Source organism: Haplochromis burtoni, unplaced genomic scaffold (assembly GCF_018398535.1).
Source record: "Haplochromis burtoni strain Fernald_Lab_line unplaced genomic scaffold, NCSU_Asbu1 Contig_142, whole genome shotgun sequence".
In the NCBI taxonomy this organism is placed as follows: Eukaryota; Metazoa; Chordata; class Actinopteri; order Cichliformes; family Cichlidae; genus Haplochromis; species Haplochromis burtoni.
In genome coordinates this window covers 1,046,129-1,058,864 of record NW_024582503.1, presented here as the reverse complement: position 1 = coordinate 1,058,864, position 12,736 = coordinate 1,046,129, and the positions used below count along the sequence as shown (strand labels likewise).

The 12,736-nt window shown below is 39.5% G+C and overlaps 1 protein-coding gene across 1 annotated transcript in view; it reads left to right on the top strand.

Moving 5' to 3' along the window:
• LOC102308008 (MDM2 binding protein) overlaps positions 1–3,574 on the top strand; it is a 52,064-nt gene extending 48,490 nt beyond the window's left edge. The window contains exons 21-24 of the mRNA XM_005934956.3: positions 736–849; positions 2,171–2,236; positions 2,314–2,369; positions 2,554–3,574. Coding sequence (XP_005935018.1) covers positions 736–849; positions 2,171–2,236; positions 2,314–2,352 — 219 coding nt within the window. The 3' untranslated portion in view covers positions 2,353–2,369; positions 2,554–3,574. The remainder of the gene's footprint in view (positions 1–735; positions 850–2,170; positions 2,237–2,313; positions 2,370–2,553) is intronic.
• The last annotated feature ends 9,162 nt before the right edge of the window (positions 3,575–12,736 follow it).

Here is a 12,736-nt window from a genome sequence, read left to right as displayed (position 1 = left end):
CACACACACACACACACACACACACACACACACACACACACACACACACACACACACATTTCTCTCTCTCATCTTTTACTTCTATGTGCAGCATGCAGACACCATAACACATTAATGGACACATGCACATATACAATTGAACACGCACACCTACCTCTTCCCAGTTTAGTTTGTTCCACCTACAGCAAGCAATCTGACCTTGACTTGTTCTAATTCTGATTACTATGCAAACACACTTATCATCCAAACCCAAGCATAGGAAAGAACAGTTGGTCCTATTGAAAAATAATGATAGCAGTTTATTCAGGACAGAGATTAAAAGCTGTCTTTCTACTCCTCTCGTGAGACTGAATGGTACCAATGATTTCTCACAATAATTTATGGTGTTTACTCAGAACAGTTGTTGTGACAAGATTAAAGGCAGGATCTGTTTCTTTCATGAATGTGTTTGTTTCATTTTTTTTTTCTTCATCCTGTCGCCATTAGCGGTGAAATATTTGTATGTTTGCTCCTCCATGCTGCGAATGTAAAATCGTGCGTTTTCATGTAAGGACGTCCCCCAAACTCGAGACATTTTGACATCCCTCGGTTTTTTTAAAAAGGGAGCTATGCTAAATTTAGTTTCTCTGAACCAGGCTTGCGTTAGGTGGTTAGGGAATAAACAGAACTAGATTTAATGTTTTTTGCTTGTACTAATACAAAAGTGTGTCTATCTTGTCTTGTCTGTGTCCTCAGATGTTGCAGGAGGTAGTAGCTAAAACACTCAAACACCATGGGATCACTGCTGAGCATGATTGCTTTGAGGCTTGCAGCAAAAGACTGTTTGATATCTCGAAATTTTATCTCAAGGTTTGTCTTTTTACTGCCCTCTCAGAGTCAGTGTTGTGCTTTTGTTTGACACTTTCATTATTTGTATTACTCTATGATTCCAGGACTTGTGTTTTGTTTTGTATCCTTCTGTATACTTCTTACTATGCCAGCAACTGGAACCTTTAAAAAAAGCCTTTTTTCCCACTACTCACTTTTTAATTTCTTTGTGCTTCCTTGTGTTTCTTAATCATCTGGTTTTGTTTCACAGTGTACTCAGATCCTTTACTTAAATAGCTATAAATCGATGTTAATTTCAAGATTTTCTGCCTTTTTCTAAGACACTGCAGGGAACCTAAGTTTACAGTGCTGTGTAAAAGTCTCGAGCTGCCAGTTTTTCTTAAAGCAATAATTCTCCAGGCTTTCAAAGGTTTTCTTTGGCCATTTGGCTGCTTTTTCACTCACTTTCAGTCCAGTGCTTTCTGATGATTTTCAGAGGAATGTTTTTTGTTTGTTAAGCCACTTCACACTGACCTATGAATCATTCAAGCGTCAAAGAAAATCCCCTGACTTGATGGATGAACAAGTGTTGTCTACATATAACAGAAAACTTGACAAAGAATCAATTTTAAATTGTATTTTTAAATACTTTGTTACTAGCAGCCTGTCACAAACACGTAATGTGTTCCCATTTCTTTACTTGAATCTAAAAAAAGAGCAAAATGCCAAAGAGAGCATAGTTTGACAGGCATAAAATATTATTTTTGCACTAACAAGCTGATTCCTAAAGAGCTACTGGCTGAAAATATGGCATATCTCGACATGTCTTACTGTCCTTTAAAAAACCTGAGAAAACTTAGCAAGTGGAGTACAAAAGAAGAGACCTAAAAACAGGTTCTCCAAGACATCTCATTAAGAAACAAGAAACGAATCCAGAAAAGACCTAACAGATGCATCTGGCCCTTCAGTTGATCCATCTACTGTTCACTGAAGCCTCATCAGAAATGGTCTCAGTGGAAGGCTGCCTGTCGAGAAAGCCATTCATAACAAAGGGAGAAAAGGCTGAGGTATTCCAAATCACACAAGAACAGGACTGAAAATCAGTGGCAACGGAGTGAAGAATCCAAACTAGACATTTTGTGTCAATTCGTCTACAAATATGTACAGAGGAGGTCAGGAGAGAGATCCAAAAGTGAGTGTTTACAGCACAGAGAAAGCTCTGTCATGGTTTGAGGCTACATTTCAGCCAGTGGTGTTGGAGATCTTGTCAAAATTAATGGTATTATGAACTCAGAAAAATACAGCTTTTAATCCACCAGCTGGAAATGATCTGATACTGAGCTTTGTTGATGCTTGTTCCCAGGATCTGAAGACATCTCGGGGTCTGCATGATGAGATGAGGAAGGCAGCAAGCAGCAATGTTAAGCAGGTAATGCTACAAACATTAGCGTCTCTCTGGTTTAGTTTTTCAAGTCACACATTTATAATCACATTTTTCTGTTGCAGGTCATTGATTGGGTATTGGAGAAGACCTCAAAACAATAAAGATGATAACAAATCAGGTTGGTTAGAAGAATTTGGCTCAAAAAGTCAATTTTCTGTGTTGTCTTTGTTTTTGTTTTTTTAAACATTCATGACAACATTTGGACTTTCTAAGCCTTTCCAAATTGGTTCTCTAATTGTTACATTAAGTCTGTTTTAATCAACTTAATCCTTTATTTAATTTGGTTTTCCTTCATTTTTCAGGATCCCCTATAGCAGCCTGTCGTTTTAAGCTTTTGTTTGTGCCTGGTTTTGTGCTCATCCACCCTCATATACTCCTGCTGCTCCAGAGCCAAGAACAGAAAAACACTCATATCTACATACACTCTGCTCCTCCTGCCGAGAAGCCCCAAGGGCTTTGGATGCTGGCTTCAGGATGAAGATGTCTTTTCTCTGTAGCAGTTTTCTAACCCCCACTACTTATTTTATTCTAAATTACAGTTGTTGTTAGGTTGTTAATTTGCCTTTATGAATGTACAGATGTTTTTGTTTTGTATTTTCCTGTTTATCACAATAAATGCATGTGGGAGCACTTTAACCCCCCAGGAAAGACACTGTGTCTGTGTGAAAACTATACAATAAGCTTTGCAGTTGGTGTTGTCTTCCAAAAACAGATGATGATGATGATGTCCCATTCTGGATGGTAGCTGTTGTGCAGACGATGAAAACAAAGCCAACAGCAGTGCAGCAAAATATGCTTTGCTAATTATAACTGACGGTCCAGCTTGTCATAGTTTGGTTTGATTTCAAACACATCAGGAACATACTGCTATAATTTCACCATCCTTATAAAGAAAACTACTCACAGCCAGCTTTTCACAACTGGTACCACAATTACTTTTCCCCCCCCCAAAGAGAAGCTGACCGCAGGTTTCTGATTCCCAAATTAACATGCAAAACAGCTTTTTCTGTGATGATTTTTGTCTGGGTATTACTTTATCTGGTGGAACAAGGTGACTATACACTGTTTTCTTACTGTGCACGAGAAGCAGACTCCTGCTAGGCCAAATATGGTGTGGAAGGCTCATGTACTGTTACAGAAATAATTTGATCAAGTTGTTTGGACTCAGAGGCACTCTGGTGAAAAGCAAATAGCATATCAGTACCAAATCCTCATGATTTGGGCTAGTTTTGGAGCCAAAGGACCTGAGCACTTTGCAGTTATTGAGTCAACCACGATATCAGGTGGGGTCATGCAACAGGACAATGTTATAACAGAATGGCTGAAAGAGAAAAATCAAGGTGTGGCAATGATCCAAACCTCAATGAACTAAATTATCGATATAAAGATTTTGTTCAAAATTCTTCCACAGTTATCTGAAAAATCACTTTCTGTACAATAAAGTCATACAGAAAGTGATTACTTCAAGCTAGTGCTGCTGGAGGTGGTTCTATGAGTTATTTGCAGTCCTTTAAAGATTTCTTTTTCATTTTCCCGTTTTAACTGACCCACAATCCACTGCCTGGAAGACTGGTTGAAAATTACTAAACAGACAGTACTGTGAGAAACAGTGGCGAGCCTGAGACAATGCTATCATTGCCATAATTCAGCAGAAAAATGTAGTCAAGTAGCACTTATTTCAGCACCACCTGGTACCCTATCAACACCAGTGCATCAGTGAGGTATGCTGTGCATAGATATGTGTTTGTGGGAACAGAATGAGTGTGGGACCATCAGTATGTATGAGTACTACGAGTATCAACTAGATTTGTATTATCTACATGTACTAGTTGTGCATGAATCAAGAAAAAAAAGATAACAGTTTACGCCATCCCTCCTACATTTGCGTCACACAAGCTGTGTGGAGGAAAAATGACCAGAAAAGGAAAATACTTTGTAGCTGAGCAGAGAACGAGGCACTAAATACTGACTCTTATCGTTAGTCCTTGGGATTAAGTGATAAGGGAAGCTTAGCTCAAACTCCCAGTATGAAGACCAAAACTTGTTCTCTTGTACATATTTATGCCACAAGATGATGTCAGATATTTTTCAAAGAGGACAGAAACAAAACTGAATTTCTCTGAAGCAAAAACTCCACTGCCAGATATTATATCTACAAAATCTAATGTAATGCTGTGGTCTTGGTTTTGATTTTGGGACTATAAATGATTTACAGGCTTGTTCTGTGGGAACATTAAATGAGTGCAGCAAAGATTAAATGAGTTGGCCATCTGTTGTTGCAACATATAAAATAAATGTTTTTAATGGCCATGGGATGTTCTTGTTCCAGGAACTTCAAAATGAAAGTAAAGAAGAAAGATGTGCAAAAATAGGCTGAAGCAGATTTATTAAAAAAAAAAGAGGGATGAGAGGTCTGCTTGCTTCTAAATGGTGTAATATTAAAATAACCTGCAGTATAAATTATTTCAGCCCTCCACTGTTAATGTGCGAGTGAAATGTTGCAGATTATGAGATAAATCTGACCCAACATCCTACACCAATTTCCTAATAGGCAAGTCTATGATAATCCATCTTTTCAACAACATAATCATTAATAATCATAATCTTTACCTTCCCTTGCTTTTTTAAATGAAAAAATATCCCGTGATGAATGTGTAAGTGACCATAGCTTGCTGTGAAAAATGTTTTTTCCAGTGACTCAGTAGCTTGTAGACCCACCTTTATCAGCAATAACTTGATAAACTTGTACAGGAAATAATTTTTATCGCTCACAGCTCATTGAGGTTTGCAAGCATTTGTTTATGCGCAGCTCGCTGAAGGTCACGCCGCAGCATTTCAGTCAGGTTGATGTCTGGACTTTGACTGGCCATTGCAACAACTTGATTCATTCTTGCTTTTGTCTTTCGCATCATTGAATGAATCATTGAATGGTCTGGCATGAACTCTTCAATATTATAATGACTGCAAGGTGCCCAGGTCCTGTGGCTGCAAAGCAAGCCCAAGCCATCACCCCTCCACCACCATGCTGACAGTTGGTATGATATGTTATTTATCTTTTACCATATGTGCTGTGCATCATGGCTGGACATCTCCCTTTTGGTCGTGTCTGTTGCGAGGACATTTTTCCAAAAGTCTTGTGGTTAGATGCAACTCTGCAAACATAAGCTGTGCTCCATTGTTCTGTTTAGAGAGCAAACACTTTCTTCTGGCAACCCTTCCAAACAAATCGTACTTGTTCAGCCTTTCACTAATTGTGGCATCATGAACTTTAACATTTACCATGCTAACAGAGGCCTCTAGAGCAGCGGTCCCCAACCCCCGGGCCTTGGACCGGTACCGGTCCGTGAGTCGTTTGGTACCGGGCCGCGAGAGTTGAGGTTCAGGTGTGAAATGTATAGTTTTCAGGGTTTTTAATCGGTTTTTAGCGTTATTTTGTTATCGTTTTTATCGTTTACTCGGTTTTCCTGGGTCTTTTCACGTGTGTTATGAATAAATCTTCTTTTTTTCGGTACCGGTACTAGTTTTATTTTGTCGTATTTATCCGCGACACCTTAAAGGCCGGTCCGTGAAAATATTGTCGGGCATAAACCGGTCCGTGGCGCAAAAAAGAGTTTGAGTGGCTCTTGAGCTTTTTGCTGTTTCTCTGAGCATTAAATTGTTTGATCTTGGAGTGAATTTGCTTGGATGGACACTCCTGGGAAGACTGTGGCATTGTGTTAACACAAACATGCTCCAGAACAGCAAATGGCCAAAACGTCTGCCTTTACAAAAGTGTTCCCACCTGCTGATGACCAATGAAGTGCACTTGGTTACTACTTACCGTCTTAAATCATGTGAAACCAGTAAATGTTGAAATACTATGAAGTACTTTGCACTTAAATGTGACTGTAAATGACACACAGTGCACTGGATCTGTGGTCTTGTTTCTGGGTAGGATTACGTTGGCATGGACGTTTGGTTTATAGGAGATGATTTAAAGTTTTGGTCTGCATATCCAAACCACATAGCCAGAAAAACTGAGCTGTTGCTTCATGGTTGTTGAATGCTAGGAGGGTGAAAGAGTGAGTTCCTTTACAATGTTTTTGACACGTCATTTTCCATCAAATACCCTCTTGGCTCAGCTAAAAAACCTGAGATATTAAAAGAAAGAGAGATGACATTAAGAAAATCAGAAAACTGAAATTTATGGGCGAGTTCTATTTTTTCTTTTAATCAGGTTTGGCTGGTAACTGTAGTTATTTTAGATGATGCTTCAAAAATAATGGCACAAATAAATGACTGGATGCACATCAATACGGCTGCCAATTTTGGAGTCCTGCTTCGAGTGTGCTGTTGCACAGGAGCTGGTAGACTTTATAAACTTCTACACTGCCACATAAGGATTTGTTTGACCTGCATGAAAATCACTCAAATGAGGAATGATTCTCTGTACCTGTAACTGAACTGTTATGTGAAAGAAAACGGGTCGCAAGACAAACCACCTGACTTGACTTGTACATTTTATAGAGCAGTAATTAGTGAAGAAGAGACCATAAAAGGCCACAGTGACAGTCACAGTGTTTGTGTGTCAGTAGAAGTAGGCGGCTGATTTTAAATGGGTGCATCAGTGTGTGACAGTGCTCATTTCCCTGGCAAAAACAGCAATTTAAAAATGCATTTCACCAGATGTTTTATGAGACTTGATGAAAGTGAGGTGCCATTAGCTGAAATTACAATCTTGATTGTGTCCACTCTGCACAGCCAGACATAATCTGTACCAAAACAGTACTGGAGTAGACTGACCATGACCAGACATCTTAATGCTATAAATGACAGACGGCTGAAAGACGTCTATTTTTAAAGGATGCGCTTGGCAGAGAAAAAATGGGATAGTCAGAGAGTTGAAAATAGTCGGCAGGAATAAAGTGAGGCACTAAAGGCAACAGAAAAGGCTTGTTGTGAGTTGTATGTGAGGCTGGACACTAAGGAAGGAGAGAAGAACTTGTATGGATTGACTATGCAAAGAGATCGAGCTAGAGATGATGTGCAGTAGGTTAGTATGGTTAAGGATAGAGCAGTACGGTTTCATACTAAGAGAAATCTACAGGTGTGATGTTTGCTTTCACAGTGTTGATGGAGAATACAGAGAAGGTCAGAAGGAGCTGCAATCCACTCTTTGTGGATCTAGACAAAGCGTATGATAACGTGCCAAGAGAGGAACTGTGGTACTGTATATGCATGGAGACAGTGGCAGGAGTAACAGGTGGGTCAAGATGGTGGTGGGAATACATCTGGGATTGGCTCTGAGCTCCTTCTAATTTGTAGTGGTGATGGACAGGTTGACTGGTGGGGTCAGTCAAGATTCTCTGTGGACTCTGATGTGTGTAGATGACATTTTGACCTGTAGGGAGAAGGTGAAAGAAAGCCTGGAGAGGTGGAGGTATGCTACAGACAGTCCACTAGACAGGTGAAGAAGAGAGTGCAGGCAGGGTGAAGATGAGTGTCAGTTGATTTGTGACAGAAGGATAATAGCAAGAGTGCAAGGGAAGGTTTATAAGGTGTTAGTGGGACCTGCTATGATGGTTTGTGGACATAATGCTATTTCAATTTTCATTGGAAGTGACCAGAATGGATAAGATAAAAAAATTAGTTCATCAGAGTGACAGCTCAGGTTGAGAAAAGTAAGAGATGTTGAAATGGTTTGGACATGTGCAGTACTGATAGGAAAGAGCAAGATTCATGGATGCAGTGAAGGAGGATATGCAGAGGATCAGCTTAGATGGAACAGATGATCTCCTGCGGTGAAGCTCAAGGGAGCAAGCTGGAAGAAAAAGCTGAAAGACATCTCTTTTGCTTAATCGTCTTCTTTAGAATAGGAATGATTTGACATTTGATAAACATCACTAAAACCTGCTCTGTATTCAAGATGAGAAGTAGGTGTCTGACTGATGGGTCTAATGAAAGAGGCCTTCAGAAGAGTCCGATTGATGTTCGCTGAGACTAAAACCAATCAGGCACCTTTTATCAGGCAAAGCTTAAAAAAACATAAAACAAGTTTTATGTCTCAGTTTTTCAGTTTCTATCGCAGCAGGATTATTGTCATCATTAATAAAGGCCACAGACTATGTTAAAAGGAAAACAAGGCTGAAATTGTGAGAAAAGGGAGGAGGGTCAAGGAGGATTGATTTAATAATGAACGTCTTTGACTTTATGAATTGCTGAGGGCTCCATTATTCTACAGCTAGAAGTGTATTTATAAATATTTAATGTAGTTTTTATACTGTGAATATTCTGGTTAAATTTCAATAGGATTGTTGCTGCTGTTGGTCTGTCACTGTGATCAGTTTACATCAATAAGCGGTAACATCAAAGTCGCCTCCCTAATGATGTGTTGTTTTAACAAAAAAGCCCCGACCCACTGGGGCATGGACTCCACAAGACCTCTGAAAGTGTCCTCTTGTTTTGAGTCAGTGCTTTGGTTCTCTAACCCCCCCCCCTTTTTTTTTTTGTAAGTGTATTGTCCTGCTGGAGTACGATGCTGGGTTTTTTTAAATGAAAAAAGTCTTTATGAATATTTTTTTTTAAAAGCTTTATTTGTTTATGCCTGGAAAAAATGATATTGCAAAACCATTAACAAATAGTTCACGCATTCGGCTGACGTGCACCAGCCGAATGCGTGAACTATTTAAATTCGTCTCCTGAAGAAAATATCTAGCTCCAAGGTCTCTGTATCTGTCTCACAAAACACTTACATTACACATCATGATTTGATTATATTATTGCTGCACTCGGTCTGCACCCCTTCCTCTTGTTAACATACACATTTTGACTATAATACTGACAAATGAGCAAAATAGAGCTGGGCATGCCTCCTCTGGGTCGTTGGCATGGATTTTGCATGCACCCCGTGCATCATCGAGTTCCCCGATTGTCCACAGGATATCTTGTTACAAGCACAGGTTCAGCTCAAGTAGCCCTCTGGGAATAAAATGATATTATGACACAACACAATGTTTACGTGTAGTTTGAAGTAGACGGGATTATCACTGCACCAAACCCCCGTTGGTTCTATTTTTGTGACAGTGTGCTGTACCTTTGGGATCCATTGGAGTGCTCAAGAAAGCAAAGTACACACTTATCCTGTGCTTCTGTGCAGGTTTATGGTACAGAGGAGACCACAGAGCGTCCAATGTGTGTGTGTGTTTGCATGCATTCAGGGGCACTTGGCTGTGGCATCCTGAAACACTACTTTGTCTCACTCACATGCATCCCTTTATCACCCCACATCTTTTTTTGTTTGTCATCACGTTCCCAGAGACTGGCACTTTGCACTGCGTATCATATTTGAACTTGGAGAGAAATGGGGCGGGTAGATGGATTGTCTCTCCTTTGCTGCCAAAAACAGTGAAAGGTTGTGTACAGTCGGTGGGAGTACATAGTTTCATGAGTTGAGGGCGTGCATGTGTATAGGTTACATGGAGGCGGATGTTTTTGCAGCAGCAGACCTTGAAGAAGAGCCCTCCTTAAGAGAGAGGGTCACAGCAACATGCTCTCTATCGGTCTGATGCTGACAGACGGTGTGCTTTCCTGTGTTTGTGGACAGGATGTGCATGTTGCTGAGAAGGTTACTCATCCTCCTCTTGTCTATTTACAGATAATAATAGGGAGAGGGTGAGGAGATGACCCAGTTTTTCTTCTCTTGCAATGCCTACAAAGTGTTCTTTTGTCTCACAGCCATTCTTGCACTGCCTCATTTAAAACACATCAGTAACCAGATTCCAGAGTCCTTGAGTTATCAGTTCTGATATAACTTTAGTAGGAAACTAGCCCGAAAAAAGATATTTTAAAGCCACAAAAAGCCAGCAGGGAAAGTAAGAAGAAATAAAACTTATATTGTCAAGATTTTGATTAGACAAGAGTTGCTGTTCACTTTATGGTCATTAAAATACAACATTCCTATGACTGATCTGTGACCAGGTTCCTGCCTTTTCTGGCATCAAGGTCACACAGCACCCAGTACCGATATCTGTCCCTGTGGATCGTGGATCTAAGGAGCAGCAAAACCATATTGTTGCTGGTGTAAACTGTGCAGGCTGAGCCCAGATCTGGCTCTAGGACATGGATGCAGTTTCACTTTTCTGGATATGGCATTACAACTCCTACTTTTTGTAAACCTGGAGACAACAAACCTATGATCCACCAGTGCTGTGCTTAAAGGAAATATAGAAACTAATTTGGGCATTTTAACAGCATATGGTTTAAAAAAAACCATAAACATCCAGATGTGATTTTGACCCTATTACTGTTGTCCAATGCAGTCTGACAAATGTACAAAGCCGTAATGTCCTTAGGGACTCAATAACTCATCACACACACACTCATCAGGATGCGAGATAGGAGCTCCTGTTGAGGTACTTCTTGGTAATGAAAGCATTTAGAATTCCACTGAGCACAATCCCATCCTTCACGTCGCACTTGAGGATCACCTTCAACAGTTCAATACATCCCCTTTGCAGGCCTTTGTGACATTATTGCATATAGCTCACAAAGAATGTGTAAAATACTACCATAGTCAATTCTTCAGCCTTCATGAAAACACACTGAGTGGCACTTTTAAAGCCACTTTACACCTGCTTAATCCTGGAATCATTACGTACTTATTGCTGCAGAGAGAACATGACTAAAATATGGAGAAATAAGACATTTTTTAGAGCACTCAGGATTTCTGCCCAGTGCATATGAGATAGTTGGGACAGAGACTTAGGAGGTGCATTACAAGTGCTTTTTATGGTGGCATCATGTCTTAATCTACGTTGTAATTTTTATCTTTACTTTTAGAAAAAGTTTGAAGTTTTGATAGCAAATGAAATCCAGTACTGAGTCCTGAAGGGAAGCATCACACAAACACTAAACCAATAACCAATTAGAAACTTTCCATAAAATTTAAAGTTGTTAAACTTTTAGAAATTTTGAATCGTGATGACTCTTATTATGGGAGCTTCTAGAGACAAAGCAGCAACGACAGTCAGCCCTGCCAGCTGTTTTATAGGACACCTGGAAAAAATTACTTGTAATTTGGAACAAAGTGTTTTCAAAGTAGACAACAAGGCTACTCTTGATCTGTTTTGGAGTCTAATAATAATAATAATAATAATAATAATAATAATAATGTCATCACCATTTGTTTCTATAAAATTAATATAGACCAGAGAACTTCTTGAATGTCTTATCAACTATCAGGCTGGTTCCTTTCTGTCGTATTTTTCAGCAACAGAATTTTTTTGTGTGTCCCTTATTTCAGAAATAAAAAGTTGCCACGGCATGTAAAAGCGTACCGCGTATGGCCACATCCATAAAATATGATTAGGTGGACCAGCGACCACTCTATTCAAGACAATGGGACGACTTGGTGGCTTCCACAAACCACAAACCCACTCACTTTGCATTTATTTGTTTATGAGAACACATTAATCTGTTGAAAGACATAATTACCCACTAATGACTTTATATTTCTAAGTAAAACATCATAATTTTCTATGAAATAAACTAAAAAGATGTCTGCCCTGTACCTTTAAAAAAAGAGAAAATATTACTATGACATTTGAATGACTTTAAATGAATGCTAATTTTGCATTGTGCATGCTGTTAATGTAAACAAGGATTACTTTGCAAACACATTTGTCATATCAACTCAACGTTGTGATAATGCAATGTGGTTACCTTCAAGCGTTATCTGCAACTTAAATGCATAGTGTTTCAAGGGCACTGAATGTCTGGAGCCCCGTGCTGTAGTAAAGGCAACAAAGTGTAAACTGCACTGTGACATTCATGAAGCCACATGACAGATTTAGTGTACCTTCACTTGCAAATTTGGGTTATTCGTCTTTTTTTTTTTTTTTTTACTATAGTAGTTAAATAATAATCAAATATTTTAGGTGAGTTTGTTCAGGTAGAGAATGTGTAAGTGGGTGTGTGTATGATAGAAAGGGCCCTATCCAACACACACACACACACACACACTTGCAGGTTATCCCATGAATCGAAGTGAAACATACTGGCTATTCAAGTATTCTGCTGTCTGGATCACAGCATTTGTATTCTGTACCTCTGGACCATGACTTTTCAGCATTTCATGCCATTCAGCCAGACTCTACTTCTTTTATGTTACTAAAGTAAGGACCCGTATAAAAGTTTAAGTTTCCATCCAGACATTTCACCTCATAAATGTATGAGTCGATTATTGACTTTAGCCTTCTGCGTGCCTTCTTTTCTTCATCCTACGTGCTCTGTTCTGTTCCTCCAGCAATTCTGATTCCAACTCACACAAAAACATACAGCAGATTTACACTCTTGCATGCAGCCAAATGCAAATACATGCAAACACGCACACGTAAGCGACCCAGGACCTGTGAGGACCTGCCACAGTTGAGGAATGCAACAAGAGGCTCAGCCAAGAGAAAAGCTATTCATTCAGAGCCCCTTCACGCCCCCTCCACCCACACACAC